We start from the raw sequence: 17,471 nt of genomic DNA, 5'->3' as shown, positions 1-17,471 counted from the left end.
CGGGGTAATGCAATCGGCCTCCCACTTTCCCCTCTCACCCTCCTCGAAACCCTTCAGTGATTCCTCGTAGCGTCTCACCTTAGGGTCTGGAAGGACGAGCTCTCCATCCTGCTTCTGATGCAGGGGCGCGTTGGTATCCAGTTACTTCACTGGATTTTCGGATTGGTGAGAACCAAACTTGCTTGGCTTCCAGGTAAGTTTTTTGATAAGAGGTTCCCCTTGTGTCCATGCATTAATGTACTAATGCTAGTATCTTTTTCCCCATAGGGGCCGGGGTACGGAATGCCGGGGAACAGGCACCGACCCGAGATGAGAGGTGAAATCCTTGTAGAAATCAGGTAAGTCTTTAATGAGCGTTTTTTGGTAATGTCTTTTCATTCGCTCATTAACGGTGATGTCTCTTTTTCCCCTTAGGGGCCGGGGTCCGGAAATGCCAGGATGCGGCGCGGACCCGAAATGGAGAGGGAATGAATCAGCAGGTAAGTCTTAACATGGAGATTTAGCTTTCCTTATTCCCTTCTCTCTCTCACCTTTTGTTCTGGTCTTTTTCTCCCTAGGCGCTGGGGCGTGACTGCGAATCCGGATGATCGCTGCTGAACATGGAGGCGCCCTGTAAAGGTGAGTGGAATGTGGCGCTGCAGCGATCGACGTGATGAGCTTTTAAATAAATGTCTTCCTTTTCAGGATTGTCGGCGAGATGTCTCCGGGATGCGGTTTTAGCAGATAAGGACTTTTCCTTCTTCTGTTCTCTTCTTCTCTTCCTTTGCAGGTGATTCAGGATGCTAGCAGGCGTGGCAGAAGTCAGGATGCAGGATGCAGGAGCAGACACGGTGAGCGTCCAGCTGCTAGATGCAGAACAACGCGAAGCACGTGTGGCTGTTCGGGTGGGGTTTAAATAGCCTTGGAAGAAGTTCCATGTATGTATCCTTCCTCCAATCAGGTATGTATCCTTCCCTGACCACGCCCGGATGGTAAATTAGTCCCACAGGTAAAGTAGTTCCTTTCAGGCCTCAAGGAGGCTGGGATCCTGCAGCATGGTCTGCATCAGGTAAGTGCACCCAAGCACTCCCATAATGAGCCTTGCGCCATAGGCGCCAGGACACTGTCCAAAGGGCCCCTATATGGGGGTTGCTGGGTCCTTCCTTGGGGACTGGATGTCCGCTTTCGGGGACGCAGGGCTTGAACCGGCTCCCCGGGAGCGGGCATCATGACAGCAATGTCCGCATCTACAGAATAGAAATGGGTCTGGTCAGAGGAGACAGCATAGGGGACACACAGGAGGGAATGGACCAAATAGGAATAGTATGCAGCAGCATCACAATAACGGAGGTAATCAAAACCAAGGCCAAAACCAAAATGCCCCAAACCAGAATCAGGGACCGCAAAATCAACAAGGTGGAAACCAGAGTGGGGGAAACAGAGAAAAGAGTGGGAACGTTTTCAATACACAGCCAAACACGTATTACAATAATATTAATGATTACACATCGGACAATGTGTTATTTCCCCAATAGGACAGCGGTCGGAACCAGTGTCTATTCCCGTGAATCAGAGAGGACCCTATGTAGAAATGAGAAGCACCGCTTTCTTGTAGATGCAGGAGCACAGAAGTGTTCAATAGACCATCACTTGGTTCCGGATATACCACTGTCAGGGCAAAACAATATTTCCGTAGGGTTTGCAGGTACACCAGTCATAAATCCAGTGTCCAAACCAGTCCAAGTTACCATAGGACCATTTACTGAACATTGTCCTTTCCTTTTAACAGAAAATTGTGGGGAGAACTTGTTGGGATTAAACTTGTTGAAAAAAACTAGGTTCCGTTATACATTGCACGGCAGACGGAGTGTTCCTAACGATTTGGCCACACAATGCCAGTGTCAGAATTCATGTCCGAAGCGTTACCAGGGGAACTAAGTAAAGTACCAACCTGTATATGGGCAATGCATGACAATGATGTAGGATGTTTAAAGATAGAGCCAGTAAAGATCATTTTGAAAGAAGGTGTTACCCTACTGCGAATACCCCAATACAGAATTTCGGCTGAAGGTGAGAAAGGATTGAAAAGTATTGTTACAGATTTGGTGAAATTAGGGGTAATCGAGGAAATTACGGGCAGTACATGCAACAGCCCTATTCTTCCGGTTTATAAAAAAGGAGGCAGTGAGGTACCATACCGTTTCATAATTGATTTGCGCGCATTGAATAAGGTAGTAGATCCACAATTTCCTCTGGTGCCAGACGTCACTACAATATTGACAATGATACCCGTTTCAGCAGAATATTTTAGTGTAGTGGATTTGAAAAACGCGTTCTTCAGTATTCCAGTGGACAAGGACAGCAGGCATTTGTTTGCGTTCACATTAGGAGGACGATCATTTACATTTACGCGGATTCTGCAAGGTTACATGGAAAGTCCAAGTATTTACAGTAGAGCATTAAGGGAGCAGCTAGACATGCTGGAATTACCCGTGGGTTGTGTACTCTTGCAATACATAAGACAATCTATTGCTAGCTGCAGACACAGAGGAGATTTGTAAAGAAAGCACTGCATTACTACCGTCACACCTAGCGGCACATGGCCATAAAGCTAGTTTGAAGAAATTTCAATATAATCAAAAGGAGGTGGCCTATTTGGGCTACCTACTTTCGAAAGGAGGGAGAAGACTAACGCCAGAACGCATAGAAAGTATTTTTTGTATGCCTATTCCAAAGACACAAAAAAGGAGTCAGAGCCATAATAGGCATGGCTTCATTTTGCCGAAAATGGATTGGTAATTTTGCGTTAATTGTGAAGCCGTTGGTGAATTTAACTAGAAAGGATGCGGTTATGCCTTTGCAGTGGGATGGGGAATGTCAGAAAGCATTTGATGGATTGAAAACTGCATTATGCTCGGCTCCAGTTTTGGGTATGCCGAATTATGAGAAAATGTTTAGACTATTTGTGTGTGAAAGTGAAGGATGTGCATTGGCAGTTTTGAACAGGAACAAGGTGGAAGAAATAGGCCGTGCAGCTATTTTTCTTCTGCGCTGGACCCTGTAGCGCGCGCACTACCACGATGTTTGCGATCTGTCGCGGCAGCTGCTGCGTCAGTGAAACAAACGGAAGGGATGGTATTGGGGCACACTTTAATTCTGATGGTGCCACATGCCATAGACGTTCTATTAAATAGGACACAGACGCAACACATCACCTCTGCTAGATTGACAAGATATGAGATTATCTTGTTGGCGCCCCATATCCAAATTATGAGGTGTAGCGCTTTGAATCCTACAGAATTGATGCCACCAACCATAAAAGAAATTGGGAAGGATGAATCACCCCCCCACGATTGTTTAATGGTCACTGAGGAAGAAACCAAGGGGAGGGTTGATTTAAGTGATATCCCACAAAAAGAGCCAGATGGAGAGTTATTTTGTGACGGCTCATGTTTTAAATTACCAGATGGCACGACAACTGTCGCATATGCTATCACTACCCTAGAAAGCGTTGTAGAAAGCAAAAGAATTCCCTATAATTCAGCACAAGCCGCAGAAATAATAGCATTAACCAGAGCCTGCGAGATTTCTGAAAATTTGAATGTGAATATATATACTGATAGTCAGTATGCTTTTGGAGTGGTTCATAACTTTGGTCGACTCTGGGCTGAGAGCGGGTTTTTGACATCACATGGCGCTAGAATTCAACATGGCCCTTTGATTGTACGATTGCTGTCTGCACTCACGTTTCCAAAGCGCCTAGCAATAGTGAAATGCGAGGCACATAAAAAAGAAACATGCAAAGTAGGAGAGGGAAACGCGTTTGCAGACAGAATTGTGAAACAAACTGCCACTGATTTGAATACCAAAATGATGACGGTTCAGACAGAGGAAGTACCCTGTATGATAGAAGATGGAGTTGCCACTGTCAAAGAAATGCAGGCCGAAGCTACGGCCGATGAAATACAGGGTTGGGCAGAGGGATCTGCTGAGTTGGATCTGGAGGGTTGTTGGGTGGACAAGGGAACTAGAAACTGGATGTTGCCAAATTCGTACGTGACTGCAATGGTCACAATGGCCCACAGCCCTACGCACATCTGTGCGAAGAAAATAATACAGCACCTTTCTACAGTTTGGCAGAATGTAAACATAAAAAAGAATGCAGAGAGGTTGGTGCAGAACTGTATCACGTGTTTGCAACACAATGTAGGGAAGGGAACAGTGACTCCAACAGGCAGTTTTGGCCCACCCTCCATGCCATTTGAGGCGATTCATTTTGATTTCATAGAGATGGAGAGGTGCCAAAACTTAAAATACGTCTTGGTGGTGATCTATGCATTCAGTAAGTGGGTGGAGCCATATCCCTTGAAGGACCGCACAGCAATGAGCATGGCAAAAGTAATGTTGAAGGAGTACTTTTCCAGACTTGACTTGCCCCGTGTCCTATGATCTGATAATGGACTACATTTTGTGGGCGCAGTGGTATTACAGCTATGTGCTGGTCTCCAGATTGATAAGAGATTCCATAGTTCAAGGCATCCGAGTTCTGCCGGTCTTGTGGAGAGGCACAACGGGATTCTTAAATCAAAGATTAGCAAGATTTGTGCGGGAAGCAAGTTGAGTTGGGTGGATGCATTACCAATAGCACTATTATGTATGCGTACGTCTGTACAGGCTAAAACTGGGCTCTCCCCGTACAAGATCGTGATGGGGAGGCCGGCAAATGTATGGTGTGCACCACAGCCAAAACGACTTAGTGAGATAGAACATCCTGTGCTTAGTACTTATTGTGGCCTTTTAATGCAGAAATTGCGTTTGATTCATCAGCAGGTGCAGGAGGCATTACCAGTGAGATACACCGGTCCGGTGCACGCGCTGGAGCCACGAGACTGGGTGCTGCTAAAGAATTTTGAAAGAAAGTCATCATTAGCACCCAGGTGGCGCGGGCCCTATCAAGTACTCTTGGCGACGCAGACGGCAATATGGGTAGATGGAAGGAAGTTGTGGATCCATGCCACCCATGCCCAGAAGATTCCAACTGCCCTGAAAGACTTGCCTGACACTGATGACCGGAAAGAGACAGCGGTCCCAGACATGAAAGAAACTGTTGCCAGTAAGCAGCCACCTAATCTGCCAAAACGAGGAGTGAAACTCGAAACAAAGCCTGAGACGATTGCTAAAGAGGGGGAAGGGCAAAGAGTGCCCCAACGTTGCCCAGCAGAATCGACATCACTGCTGGCCGACACAAAATCTGCCTTGTAAATACCAGCAGAAACAAATAGTGTACCCCTTTGGCGCCCACAAGCACTTGCCAGCACACCAAAAAATGATCTGCATCATTGGCGCGGCGCACATCAGCATCTGCAGTAGCGCCACAGGCTGACTTTGAGCCTGAATCTGGAAGTGACAATTCCGTTGAACTTATTGACATCAGAGCAAGCGCGACGAAGAGAGATATCCACAACAAACTGTGATAAGAAAGAAGAAGGACGACGAGAAACATGCCGTGACCGGTTCCAGCCTCCTCCTGCACCACCACCGCTGAGAATGAGTCAATTATAAAGACTGTAAGCTTAAGAAAAATGCATGGTAAGACAAATTGTATGCTGGTACTGACAATAATAATGTGCTTTATGAGCGTGGTAGCACCAATATCGACAGCCCTAATATTATGGTGGGTGGAAACAATACACCCATTAGAAATGTTTTTACCAATAATTAATATATCCACTACTGAAAGCCCGGTTCAGGTGATCACTTATACCCTTCCCCCAATGGAAGAAAGACACAGGGAAGGTTTTGGAAATAATACTTTGCTGTTGATCATGAACATGACACATGCAATTCTGAAGAAAACAAATTGCTGGGTATGTGCCCATTTACCACAGCATGCTGGGAAAGGAATAGGGTGGCATGTGCAGCCACTACCATTAAGTTCTGCATGTAGAGATAATAATGAAGCCTGTGGGTTGTTCCATTTTCCATAAAGCCCAAGTAATAGCCCCAGAGCCCACGAGGAAAAGTACTCGGAAGATAACATGACAAAATAGATGAGATAGATTGTCCCCACCAGAAAAAACATCTGTAATGACGTTTCGTGTAAGAACAGAAGGGGAAAAAATGCACTTCCCCCATTTTACACAGTGAATTAAAGCCCAAGAACTGTCCTTTTGTCTAAAAAAGAAAGGCTCTTTTTCAGTCGGAACATATACTGGTTGCATGAATACAGTGGTATTAAAATGGGAAATAGACAAGGACAAGGCGGCAGGGCCGAGAGGATAACAAGAGTTTGTTGAAACACAAACGTAGGCAGCGCCAGCAAGAATGCCCGGCTCCCTCCCGAATGTAGCCTTTAAGCAGAGCTGCAGGGCATTTAATCATTTCACAGCTGCCAGCCAGTCTCGTTATATGGTAGAATATGTTAGAATAATACCGCTAAAGGCTTGAATTATGCTTTTCTTACGGCCCCCCCTTTGCTGAGCCCGCTAGAGCGTGTCGGCTCCCAGGACACGAATAGCACCTAATAGATAGCAAGGTCCGGAATGCAACTCTTCCCCCCGTATGTAGCTTGCTTCCAAGAACAGAAGCGCTGTGTTCTATTCAACAACTGAAAGATGCCTTCGCACTCACAAATTGCAAATTGTTACTAGAATAGATGTTTGAAGGTGTCATAGAAGTCAGAGATGTCCATCATCACACCAAGTTCAAAGAAACCCAATAAAGGGGGGGGGGGGGTGTTAAACATGTCATAGCTGATTGTTTGATATGCATTTTTATATATGTAACTGATGTACGTAATTCACTCTCTTGCGTCCCACGAGGTCTAGAGATACACGTCGCGGGGCGTGAGACCGAGTTGGCCTACTGAGACTTTTGCTTTGCAATAAACCCTAGCTTTGGGAATACAACCTCGTGTCTGCCGTATCTATCGTGTGTGGTGACTCGCCTTGTTTCCATAGATGTCAGGGTCCCCTAGGGGCCCCTTTCAAGGTGGGGCTCCGACTCTATGGCCGGTTCAATCCTGCTTAGTCGCGGCCTTGCCACCTTGGCGACGACAACGAGATCCTCCTGTCTTGCCGCATCCTCTGTAGGCCTCCTGCGACGAGGAGCGGGCCGCTTGGCGGTAGGACGAGGAACCGCTGCCAAATCCTTTGGAGACACCTTGCTTGCCTGCGGAGTTCCAAAAGGATGGCCGTCGTCGTTGAAGAGCACCCAAGGCCCGAGCTGTTTCGGTGTCCGCCTTAATGGCCTGCAGTGACTCGTCCACTGTCTTGCCGAACAGGTTGTTCCCGTCGAAGGGCATGTCCAGAACCCTAGTCTGCACGTCCTGGCGGAAGTCGGTGGCTTTGAGCCAACCGCGCTGGCAAACGCTGTTGCCCATCTGCCGAAAGCCGGTGTCGGTATGTCCGTGGCCACCATAATGGCGTGGTCCGACAACACTTCTCCTTCCTGTAGGATTTCCAGGGCCTCAGCACTCGTCGTCCGCGAGGAAGTCCAGTAAGGGAGCGATCTTGGACCACAGCTCGCTGTCATAGCGTGCCATGATTGTGAGGGCGTTGGCCACTTTAATTGTCGTCGCCGCCGACGAGATGACCCGTTGTCCCATGGAGTCCAGCTTATTCCCCTCGCCGTCCGGCGGGGATGTTGAAGTTGAGGCCGTCGCCCCCACCGCTTTCTTCTTGGCCTCCGCGGAGACCACTGAATCCGGGGACGGGTGTGCACTAAGACACATGGGGGCAGAGTCCGGGACCCGGTACTTCTTCTCGTACCGGTCCTTCTTAGCAGGAGCCGTGTACGGGTTCTTCAGGAGCAACAGCCCCTCGTCCCAGATGTCGTCCAGCAATGGCACAGAGAGGACAGTCTTCCTCTTGGCCTCCCGCCGTTGGTAGTGGAAACCTTCCTTCTTCTGCTCTTCGAGGCAGAGCTCAAGAGCTCAGAAGCCCTGGCGATCATGGCGTGGAAGAAGCCAATTTCATCAGGAGGGGAGGCCCAAGTGGGTGGTGATGGGAGGTCCATTCCGTCGTCACCCCCGTCGTCCTCATCTCCTTCCTGACGGTCCAGGCTCCGCTGGGTCTTTCGCTGGGGGTAAGGGCAACCTTGTCCTCATCTCTGTACACAAGGCCTGAATATCCATCAAGATCGCTCCCGAGTTGTCTTGTGGCATAGAGACCGGTTGCGACGGGAGCGACGGCTGGGGAGTTGGATCCTCCGTCCCCTCCACACACCGGTTCCTCATCAGCACAGCCGTCGCTTTCTTCATCCGCCTCGTCGGGATCCCTCCCGTAGGACCGGACCTCCTCGAACTTCTTGTTCAGGATCATTGCGACGCCAGCCAGCTCCTCTTCAGAGGAGGTATCTGTGTCCATAATGGCCACTGGGCCCCCCCCCTCATTCTCCGCCTGGGGTTTCACGGGGGTCTTATCGATGGGCTGAAAAGAGGATTCCCTCCGCGGTGGCAGGGAAACACGAGGCCCAGATGTTGTCTCCACTGGGGTAGCCTCCGCAGGCTTCGCCAGGGTCACCACGACTCCCTCGATCGAGGCCTTAGCCGGGTGAATCAGAGCCTGCGCGACTTTGGGTGCGCTTGAGGCCTTCACCTGGGGGGGGGGGGTCACTGCATCGCTCCCCCTCGGCTGTCTCTGTCGGGATCAACCGGGGCTTCTCCCAAAGCTTACCCTGGATCTCCGATTTCCTCTTCCCCGAGCCAGAGCGTGGACTCGTGGCTGATGGTGTCGGTGATAAGGCGCCCTGCCTGGCAGCCGAGGAGCCCGACCCATCGGCGCTCCCGGTGCCTGCGGACTCACGGTGCTTTGCCTTTTGTTGGGCCCCCATCGCCGGAGCGCCCTCAAAGGTCTTAGAAGACCGCTCGGACTTCCTCTTCTCATCTGCTGCTGGGCTCTTCCCCTCCAGCCAGTTTAAGTCTGGTAAAATGATCCTTCATAGTCCGTTCGGACATCTTCTTGCAAAACGCACAGTCCTTCTCCACATGCGTTTTGTCTTCGTGTAGTCAGTAGAGGCATCGAGAATGCTCATCCTCCCTGAAGACATTTTGTAATCCGCATCCGGGGCAGCTCCTGAAAAGCTTGGATCAGGCCATTGTGTTTCCTTGGTCCTGGGCCATGTTCACGCAGGGCAGGCCTCAAAGATCTTCCGGAAACCTCCAAGAAGCGAAACTCGATGAAAACTTCACCCTTGAGTGGCGTGGAACATTTCTAAAACGGGTCCCCGTTGATCAGAAGTAGAATCGGTGGAGCTTGAGGCTCGATTGACGAAAAAATTAGATTGAACTCTTTGAAGAATCGTAAAATACGCAGTAAAGCTCGAGAGCTATAGCACGAGGACTCCCAACACTTGAACATGCGGTAAAAATCTGAAGATGGCTGCCAGAGGAGGGGCTTAGGTAGAGGACAGTCATTGGCTGGGGGCAGTATGACCCAGAGACCAGCGATTGGTTACTAGTAGAAAGACAGTTCATAAACGAAACTGAAACTGATTTTTTCTTTACCGAGGATTCCTAGCCTGACGACAGGAAATATTCATGAGCATGTGAATCCATGCCAGACCCCATACTGGAGAATCAAGATTTATTTTTTAACATTTTACCAATTTGCAGGATTTTGCAGTTTTAGCAGGCAGAGCTGGAGCATGGACAGAAGTTACATTTCCACCTGCCCTTGCACTCTGCCAGTCAAAAAGTAATGCATCAACCAGTGCATATGATTTTGATGCTGGTGTTAATGCACATGATTCTATAGGAATGCATATGAAATGCTCCCCCACCACCAACTAAACTTGTTTGCACTACGAAATGCAAATATTGCATGTGAACTCGAGTCCACACTTTATAGTGCAAGCAAAGAAAACTGCATGGAGGTGACTGAAGAAGTGCGTTTAAGTGCACAATTGCCTGTCCCCTCCCTGTGTGCAATTATCACTATTTAAAAAATGACACTCCGGGCATTCGGATCTCCATGTAAAATAAGTGTCATTGGATTAGGGAAATCCACTTTACTTATGTGCGCCATATTCTCTGCCTATGTTTATATGGATATGTAAAATTTAACAATTATGAAAAAAAGTGTATTTTCATCACACACACACTGGCGTTTTTCTCATTTTGCATGGAGCTTATTGTCAGGCCCTCAGTGTTTAAAAGCTGCCACATGGTGGCATGATGCTACCGCTATATAGAAAATACAAGCACATGTCCAACTAGCAATATGCTGCGTGGTAATCCATCCTTTCATTCATTCACCAAGAGCCCATCCATCCGCCCTTCTGGATGTCTGTCTACCTCTCGCAGTCTCTTTCTTTATGGGACTACATGAACAGACACTTTCACACCGAGACTGGACCTGCACAGTTACGAGTTTCACAGTGTTTCTGATGTATAAAAAGAAGCCCCGCCAGCGATCTAAAAATAATAAATCCAGCGTGCGCTGGCATGTACACAGTGAGCTTCTGCGCTCAGCAGGTCGTGGCTTTGATGGTCAGATAAAGTGCAACGTGCAGTACTTTCAGAGCATAGTCCAAGGGTATCTAGGCGCTAAAGAAGGAGCACGCGAGTGTGCTACAACGTCGTAGAGAAAAACTAGAAACGATGCATTTTCAACGCTTTTATCGAAACTGAAGATGGCCTGCAATCTTGGGCATAGAGGCGGGTAAGGCATTCCACAGGGTAGGGGCAAGAACAGAAAAGGAGCGTCCCCCTATCCAAGCTCTCTGGTTTGAATAACACTTAGGACACGAGTCTTCAGATAAACTGCCCCAGTATTATGAAAACCCGGTGAGAAATCCATAAGATCTTAAACTCAACTCGAGCTTTAACAGGCAGCCAGTAAAGCTGCGCAACAGGACTACAGAGGGAGTGAGTCTCATCAGCACGTCTAAGGCAAGACGGGCAGCAGAGCTTCGAAGAACTTGCAACCCCTGCAACTGTCCTAGGTAGACACCATTACAATTTCAGGGGCGAGCCAGCTACAACATTTTGGGGGGCTGCATGGCAGTTTGTTTTGAAAGTTGGTAGTGAGTGGGGCCATTAAACCTATTGCGCTGTTGATTCTCACCAGGAGTCAAGGAAGCTGAATATAGCGTTAAGCACGGGTGTTAACAGCTCAGAGTCTGAGTTAAAGGCCCGAGCGAAGCGAGTGCGTCAGGACATGAATACCTGTTCCAGCCCTTGGAAGGGGTGCTTAACAGTACTGTCACTCCAAATTTCCAATCCGGAAACCCGGGGTGCCAAATAAATTGTATTTGGAGTCAGTTAGCGTTTAAAACGCGTCAGGAGTGCTACTCTGTTACCCTGATCTCTGCTAGGAAGTTAGATTGAAATTGAATTACTCGCTCCTAGATTTCATTTGCATCAGGTTGCTTTGCTTGTCACACAGTATTGACATTTAAAACTGTATATTGTGACATCTAGATTCGATTTTCCGCAACAGCGCTTTTGTTGCACGACAAAATACTGTTTTGAATAATTGATTTCAATTGTATAACTGAATTGAAACTACTTTGTGCGCTGAAAGAACGGCTTGCATACATTCACTTAGTTTGTGGTTACAAGCATCGCTCAAGCACTTCTTGCAGAAGGCAGAGTTTGGTTCACTTTTGAAGACTTGCAAGCCTTGAACTATGGAGTATAGGGCTCGGAGTACTACGCCAAGTTCGTATAAGTGTTTTCAGCAAAAACCACACTGCTCAGGCTCCCCCTGAAGAAAAATGCCTTTTTCGAGTCGTCAACCGCCTGCCAAGTCGCATTTGATACCATCAGAGGCGTTGCTAGGGGGCGGGGGCTGTGGGCGCTGTAACCCTGGGTCTTTTGGTTGTAGCCCCGGATAGAAGCTCAAGGACTACAACCAAAAGGCTATAGCTAGCCCAGAATCCCGCCAGTCCCGACATTAGCTTAGCCCCTGATCTTTTCCAGACCTAGCAACATCCCTGGATAGCATTACATCCAGCATCTTGAATGCCCCTACTCGCAGTCCTTTCGTTCATTACAAGCATATGTTCATCACAACCGATGCCAATGCCTGTGGGTTGGGAGCAACCATGATACAGAATGAGAGAAAAAGCCATTGCATTTCATGGAGTCCAAATGCAATTACTCGGTCATAGAGAAAGACATGCTTGCATGCGCAAGAGCCACGGAAGACTTCAGAAATTATATCTGGGGGAGGAATTCACACACTGCACGGATCACAAGCCTCTCGTTCATATCTTAACGCCAGAAGGCACGGGCAAAGTCACATGTGTTGTAGCATCAATACAAGACGCAGAAGAACAAACCACACGCAGCATATTGGTGGATCAATGGCTACAGCAAACCAAGGCTGACACTACGCACCAACAGCTAGCTGACTTCACCATGTCAGGATGGCCGTTGGAGAAGAACACTGCTCCAGCTGCGTCCCTATAGGAAGATACAAGCCGAAATCAGGGTGGAAGGTGACCTGCTGCGCAGAGTGGACAAGCTCATTCTGCCTGCGTCACTCGTGAATACCTTGCCATTGCTTGCTCATGAAGGTCATCTGTTCTGCATGCTTCCGAAAAGGAGACAAGAGCACTATTGGTGGCCGTGCATGGACAGCAACATGGAGGGACACATCACGACGTGCGCAGCATGCAAAGGAGACAAACGCCTCGTCACACGCACTCCACCAATTACATCATTGAATGGAACATGCATCCCTGGCATACAGTGGGCATAGAGTTAATTTGTTCCATGGATCACATGCCCGGAGAACAAACACGCTTTGGTACTGGTGGATTACAACTCCAAGTTGCTGGAAGCAGAATTCATGGCTGAGATAACCACAGGTTCAATTATTCAGCCTCTCACGAGAGCCTTCAGGTGGGACGGGTGTCCAAAGGAAGCAGTGTCTGATAATGGAATGTAATTCGTATTGCCAGAGATGATAAACTTCCTGTCCAGGAACGACAAAGCACATCCAAGCATCCTTCTACAACCTGAGACGTAATGGAGAGTAGAGCGAGCAAATCGCATGATCATGGAAGCAATTCAGCAGGCAAGAGCATGTGGTGCAAATTTCCATAAAGCAGTGCAAACATTCCAATACAGGAGTCACGCCCTTCCAGATAATGAGAGGATGAAAAGCCAATACCAAGCTAAACCCAGCATGGACTAACAGAAGAACCATAAGCAAGCCATGACTTTTCAGTTATCATGGGAGGAGTGGCAAGTCATCAGAAGCATCAGAAAGAAACCTTTGATGCATGCAACTCATCGCATGCTAGAGGAATACAGGGGGGTGACGTAGTGAACTAACTTATGCCCTAGAAGGACAAGGATACCTCGGAAAATTCAGTCGACCATTGACTGTCACAGGAATACACCAAGACACCATAACAGTTGAAGGGGGAAAGAAGTGAAACATGGCCAGAGAAGCAATCTACTAGAGAAAGAGAAGAAGCAAAGCAAGTAGCGAAAGCACCCCATTGAGAATTCACAGTCCTTCACCTAACAAGACAAGCAAACAGTTCAGCGAACCAACCATCGAAGAGCCAATCTTGCGTAGCAGAGGAGAGGACAAGAGAAAAAGTGAAGATGGTGCACTGCATGAAGAAGACACATACGTGCATTCAGGCAAAGAGAAGCCCAGAAGAAGACTACTAGTTTCCAAGAGGTTTAGTCAGTTTGTACTTTGTTGATATTGCCTTGGTGAACTTTTATAAGAACAATTGGGGATGATATAGTGGTGCAACCTGTGTTGCCTGTGCACCCCTTTCCGCGTCATGCTGCATTCCGCTCGGGACTCTTGTCATGGACGTGGCACACAGGGGCAGCAGATTTGAGTGAGGGAAGGCGACTAAGTCGAACATAGACAGGTTGCTACTGCGCCGTTCCCCATAAGTATATAATTCAATAACTTGTCCCTCTGCACACCAGCCGGGTGTTGGTGAAAGGAATATTCTATGTCAAATGTAATAAAGTATTGTGCAGCAGCAAATGAGTCCCGTGACGATTCTTTAATACAGGTGGGCTTCAATTGAATGAATGCACATTTCTACAAGGCCCCATGATGAGGCTTCCTGGGACCCCCACAAGAATGGCTTAGTGGGAGCTTCTGTACCACTTGAGATGCCCTATCCAGGTATGGTGCAGGTAAGGAAGAAGGCTTCATGGGTTGCATTTGACCCCAAGTCCAGAAAATATTTCATAGAGGGGTGGGCAGCGTTAAAGAGCAATGCAGAGGAGAATGGGTGTGTGCTAGAGGCTAGAGCCCCTCTGTTCTTCCGACCTTCTCAAGTTATTTTGTTGTGGTAATAGAGCCCAGATTTGCATTTTGAAAACCTCAAATCACTGCTATGGTTTTTATGGTGGGTCATTATCTGATAACATCCACTGCTGTCTGTCTAGGAAAGCAGTGAATAAACGTTTCTCAGTTTATCAGAGGCTGCCTTCTATCATTCTGTAAGGTGAGCTTTAACAATGCACTACATACCTAAACATTAGACACGAAGTCGGGCCCGAAGATTAATGCCGGCCTACATGTCTTGCTATGACTGAAGGCGCTCAGAGAAGTAAATGATGTAGAGGGACACCAACCAAAGTAATTTCACAGGAGTTTCAATTATCGTGTACATTTATGTTCAAAGAGCAAGCCCAGGGGACAGTTAATCACATAGGCGGGGTCTGGGTCGAGGGGGTGGTAGGAGTTACTAAAGTAGATGAAGCAGCCAGCAAGTTACTTGTTCTCAGACACAAAAGGGCCAAAAGTACAGACATCCATAGCTAACCTTTCACCCATTAAATCATTTAGGCCCAGTTTATATTCAAATGTTGTCCAAATCCAATTTATTAGCCAAACTCTGAATAAACCAAACTGCAGTACAGATAAAATAAAAATCCAGAAAATTGGTTAGTGTATATACCATTGCAAGCTTGAGGTCAGACTTCAGTCTCCATCCAGCAAGTGCAAGGGGAAAAACTGCAAGTGGCAGCAAGTTGGCAACTCAGAGATCCTTACTCTGGAAAGATCTGCCTTTACATATCCTCAAGTACTGGTACTTCATCCATTCTGGCAAGAAGATGAGCTCACACCTGCAGCTGAGCACACATTTAAGTGCCACACATTCTTCCAGATCAGGTACGGCAATTCCTTGATGAGAACTAGAGCCCTTACCTCAAAGCTACCCACAGCTGAAGGCATCTCAATGCCATATTGGCACAAAGTGTATCCTATGTAGCGTGGCATAACAGAACATAACCTTTTCACCCACCCATGTTGTTTTCAATTGCCATTGTCCTCACCTAATGAAATGATCCTTCCCACATAGTTTTTACCCAAAACAAAATGGAAGATAGTTGGCTTACTCACAGCTGTCTTCTGATCACATCCTGGGACTCTATGCTGTAGGCCTGTCGGTCACCTTCTTTGAGACGGAACTTGCGCTGGAGCTTGGTCAGCTCCCCCTCCGCTGAAATGACATAAACTCGCAATAAGCAAAATAAAAGCAATGGAAATGTGTAATTGCTCTCTGGGCAACCATACCTAATATTCGGTGCAGAAACGTGCCTGCTGTATTCCAAGGCGGATTGGGCAATATTAAATGAAGTAATATCTCTGCAGGCCGGTTCCTCTGAAAGGTGATTAAGGATGGAGGCAGGAATCAAAATGGTGGACATGCAATCAACGCTCGCCCCTTAGGCCTCTGTCTGAGTGAACCCTTGTACACTCCAAAGCCAGCTAAAGAATACGAGTATGGGTACACATTTATAAAAACACGCCATTTATAAAGCGGGCCTTCACTCAGACAACATACTGGTTGCTGGGGAAGACTGAATAAAAAATTAATCAAGCAAGAAATACATTATTTTTCAATGGTGGTCAGAAAGCAAGACAATTGTCAAGCGTGCAAACAGACGGGTGATGTGCATTCCCGAGTGTAGGGCCAAGTATTGAGAATGGTCAGCCAACCATTCAGACTCAACAGAGGCGGATGCTACTCGGGATACAATGTGCAGGCATCGATGGGAGGCTTTGATAAACACTAACTCTGTTGAATGTTCACGACTTTCTACATCTGACCCTTGGCTGAGGGAATGCCCTTTATTCGCACATTGTTCACACCCATGCAGCTCCCTTTTGAATATAGGTAGAATTGGCTTTCAGGGAAAGTCAATTCTACCTAGATTTAAAAGCACCCTACATTTATTCTAGGTGAAAGTCGATAGAAGAGCAAGAGATGGTAGCACCATTCATTCTGAGGACGAACAGATTACTTAGTCTTTGGCAGTGCGTCTTTCTTACCTTTTCGACTCCCAGAGGATTAAACACCTTTAAAGCACCCCACCTATCTGTGGGAACCGTAACCAGAGTCTCACGAATAGAGACTCTGCTCAGATCTTTGCTGACAGCGACCAGCTCGTGGTTTAAGATTTTAGACCGTCAATCCAGGTTTCACTAAAAGGGGAACCACAGCAATATAGTCAAGGTCAAGGGCTGGGTGCTTACTCCACCATGTATTTGCACACACAGTCCTCTCTTTAATTGAGAAAGTCAATGCTAAATAAAGAGTGACTGGAAGTTCATGCAATCTTTAATGTAGTTGGGAGCATTTAAAAGCACACCATGGTACCTTACAGTGTAATTCCAAGAGTCCCACTAGTAATTCTGGAGCATTGTTCCAGGTACTGAAAATCCCACCAGGTGCAAACAGTGCCCTTCTATGCAGTAGGTCTGCAATCCTTTTGTTTAGAGATGTGGTGCTACCTGAATTATTGGAAGAGGGTCAGGGGCATAGAACGTGGCCACCTGACATTTTTAAATATTCCTTTGTAACCCACCTTTTTCAATTCTGAGGATACCGTGCCTCCACTGAACCCATTTTGGGGGAGCATGAAACCAACGGATAAATACACACCTATGTACATTTCATAGTTGCAATTCAGGCTATAAAATATAAGGCACATTTTAGAGTTTGGGGCCTTGGACCCTCAGGGACCTGCCTCCATATTCTTGTCATTTGAATGCGTTTGACAAGATTAGAAAGCATACTGTAGTCTCATGTTGGCATGTAGTGGGACACCAGTTTCTGTGTCTCTCACAGGACACTACAGGCTTTGTGTATAGAATTAATTATCTTGAATTTAATTATGGACCACTGGGAGTTAGTGGAGAACTTTCAAGGACAGTTTCACATAGTCTTATTTTTTTTAATTCAAGCACATTTGAACTGTTTGGTTCTCAATTCTCCAATATATTGAAAGTTTCTTTGAGAGAGAATTGTTTATGTTTATTTGTAGTTATAACGCACTAACCCCTCAGGCCTCAGAGCGCATATAAAACAAGGACAGACAAAAGACAACACTAAGAAAGGAGTGCAACATATAAGTGATGGAAATTAACCAAAGCCCTCGTTAAGCATATGGGTCTTTAGATCCATCTTGAATTGGAGCCAACAAGTGCCAGACTTCAAGGATGCTGGGAGATCATTCTATAAAGGAGGGGCCCAAGTGTCGAAGCAGGCAC

At 47.1% G+C, this 17,471-nt stretch overlaps 1 protein-coding gene across 1 annotated transcript in view; it reads right to left on the bottom strand.

Moving 5' to 3' along the window:
• The window catches only part of ODAD1 (outer dynein arm docking complex subunit 1), a 361,856-nt gene that overhangs the window by 293,604 nt on the left and 50,781 nt on the right, over positions 1–17,471 (bottom strand). Inside the window, exon 3 of the mRNA XM_069637358.1 lies at positions 15,318–15,417. Coding sequence (XP_069493459.1) covers positions 15,318–15,417 — 100 coding nt within the window. The remainder of the gene's footprint in view (positions 1–15,317; positions 15,418–17,471) is intronic.

This window comes from Ambystoma mexicanum, chromosome 1q (genome assembly GCF_040938575.1).
Source record: "Ambystoma mexicanum isolate Mex_15411 chromosome 1q, UKY_AmexF1_1, whole genome shotgun sequence".
Lineage (NCBI taxonomy): Eukaryota > Metazoa > Chordata > Amphibia > Caudata > Ambystomatidae > Ambystoma > Ambystoma mexicanum.
The sequence above is the reverse complement of the archived record's forward strand: the minus strand, read 5'-3'. Positions and strand labels throughout refer to the sequence as shown.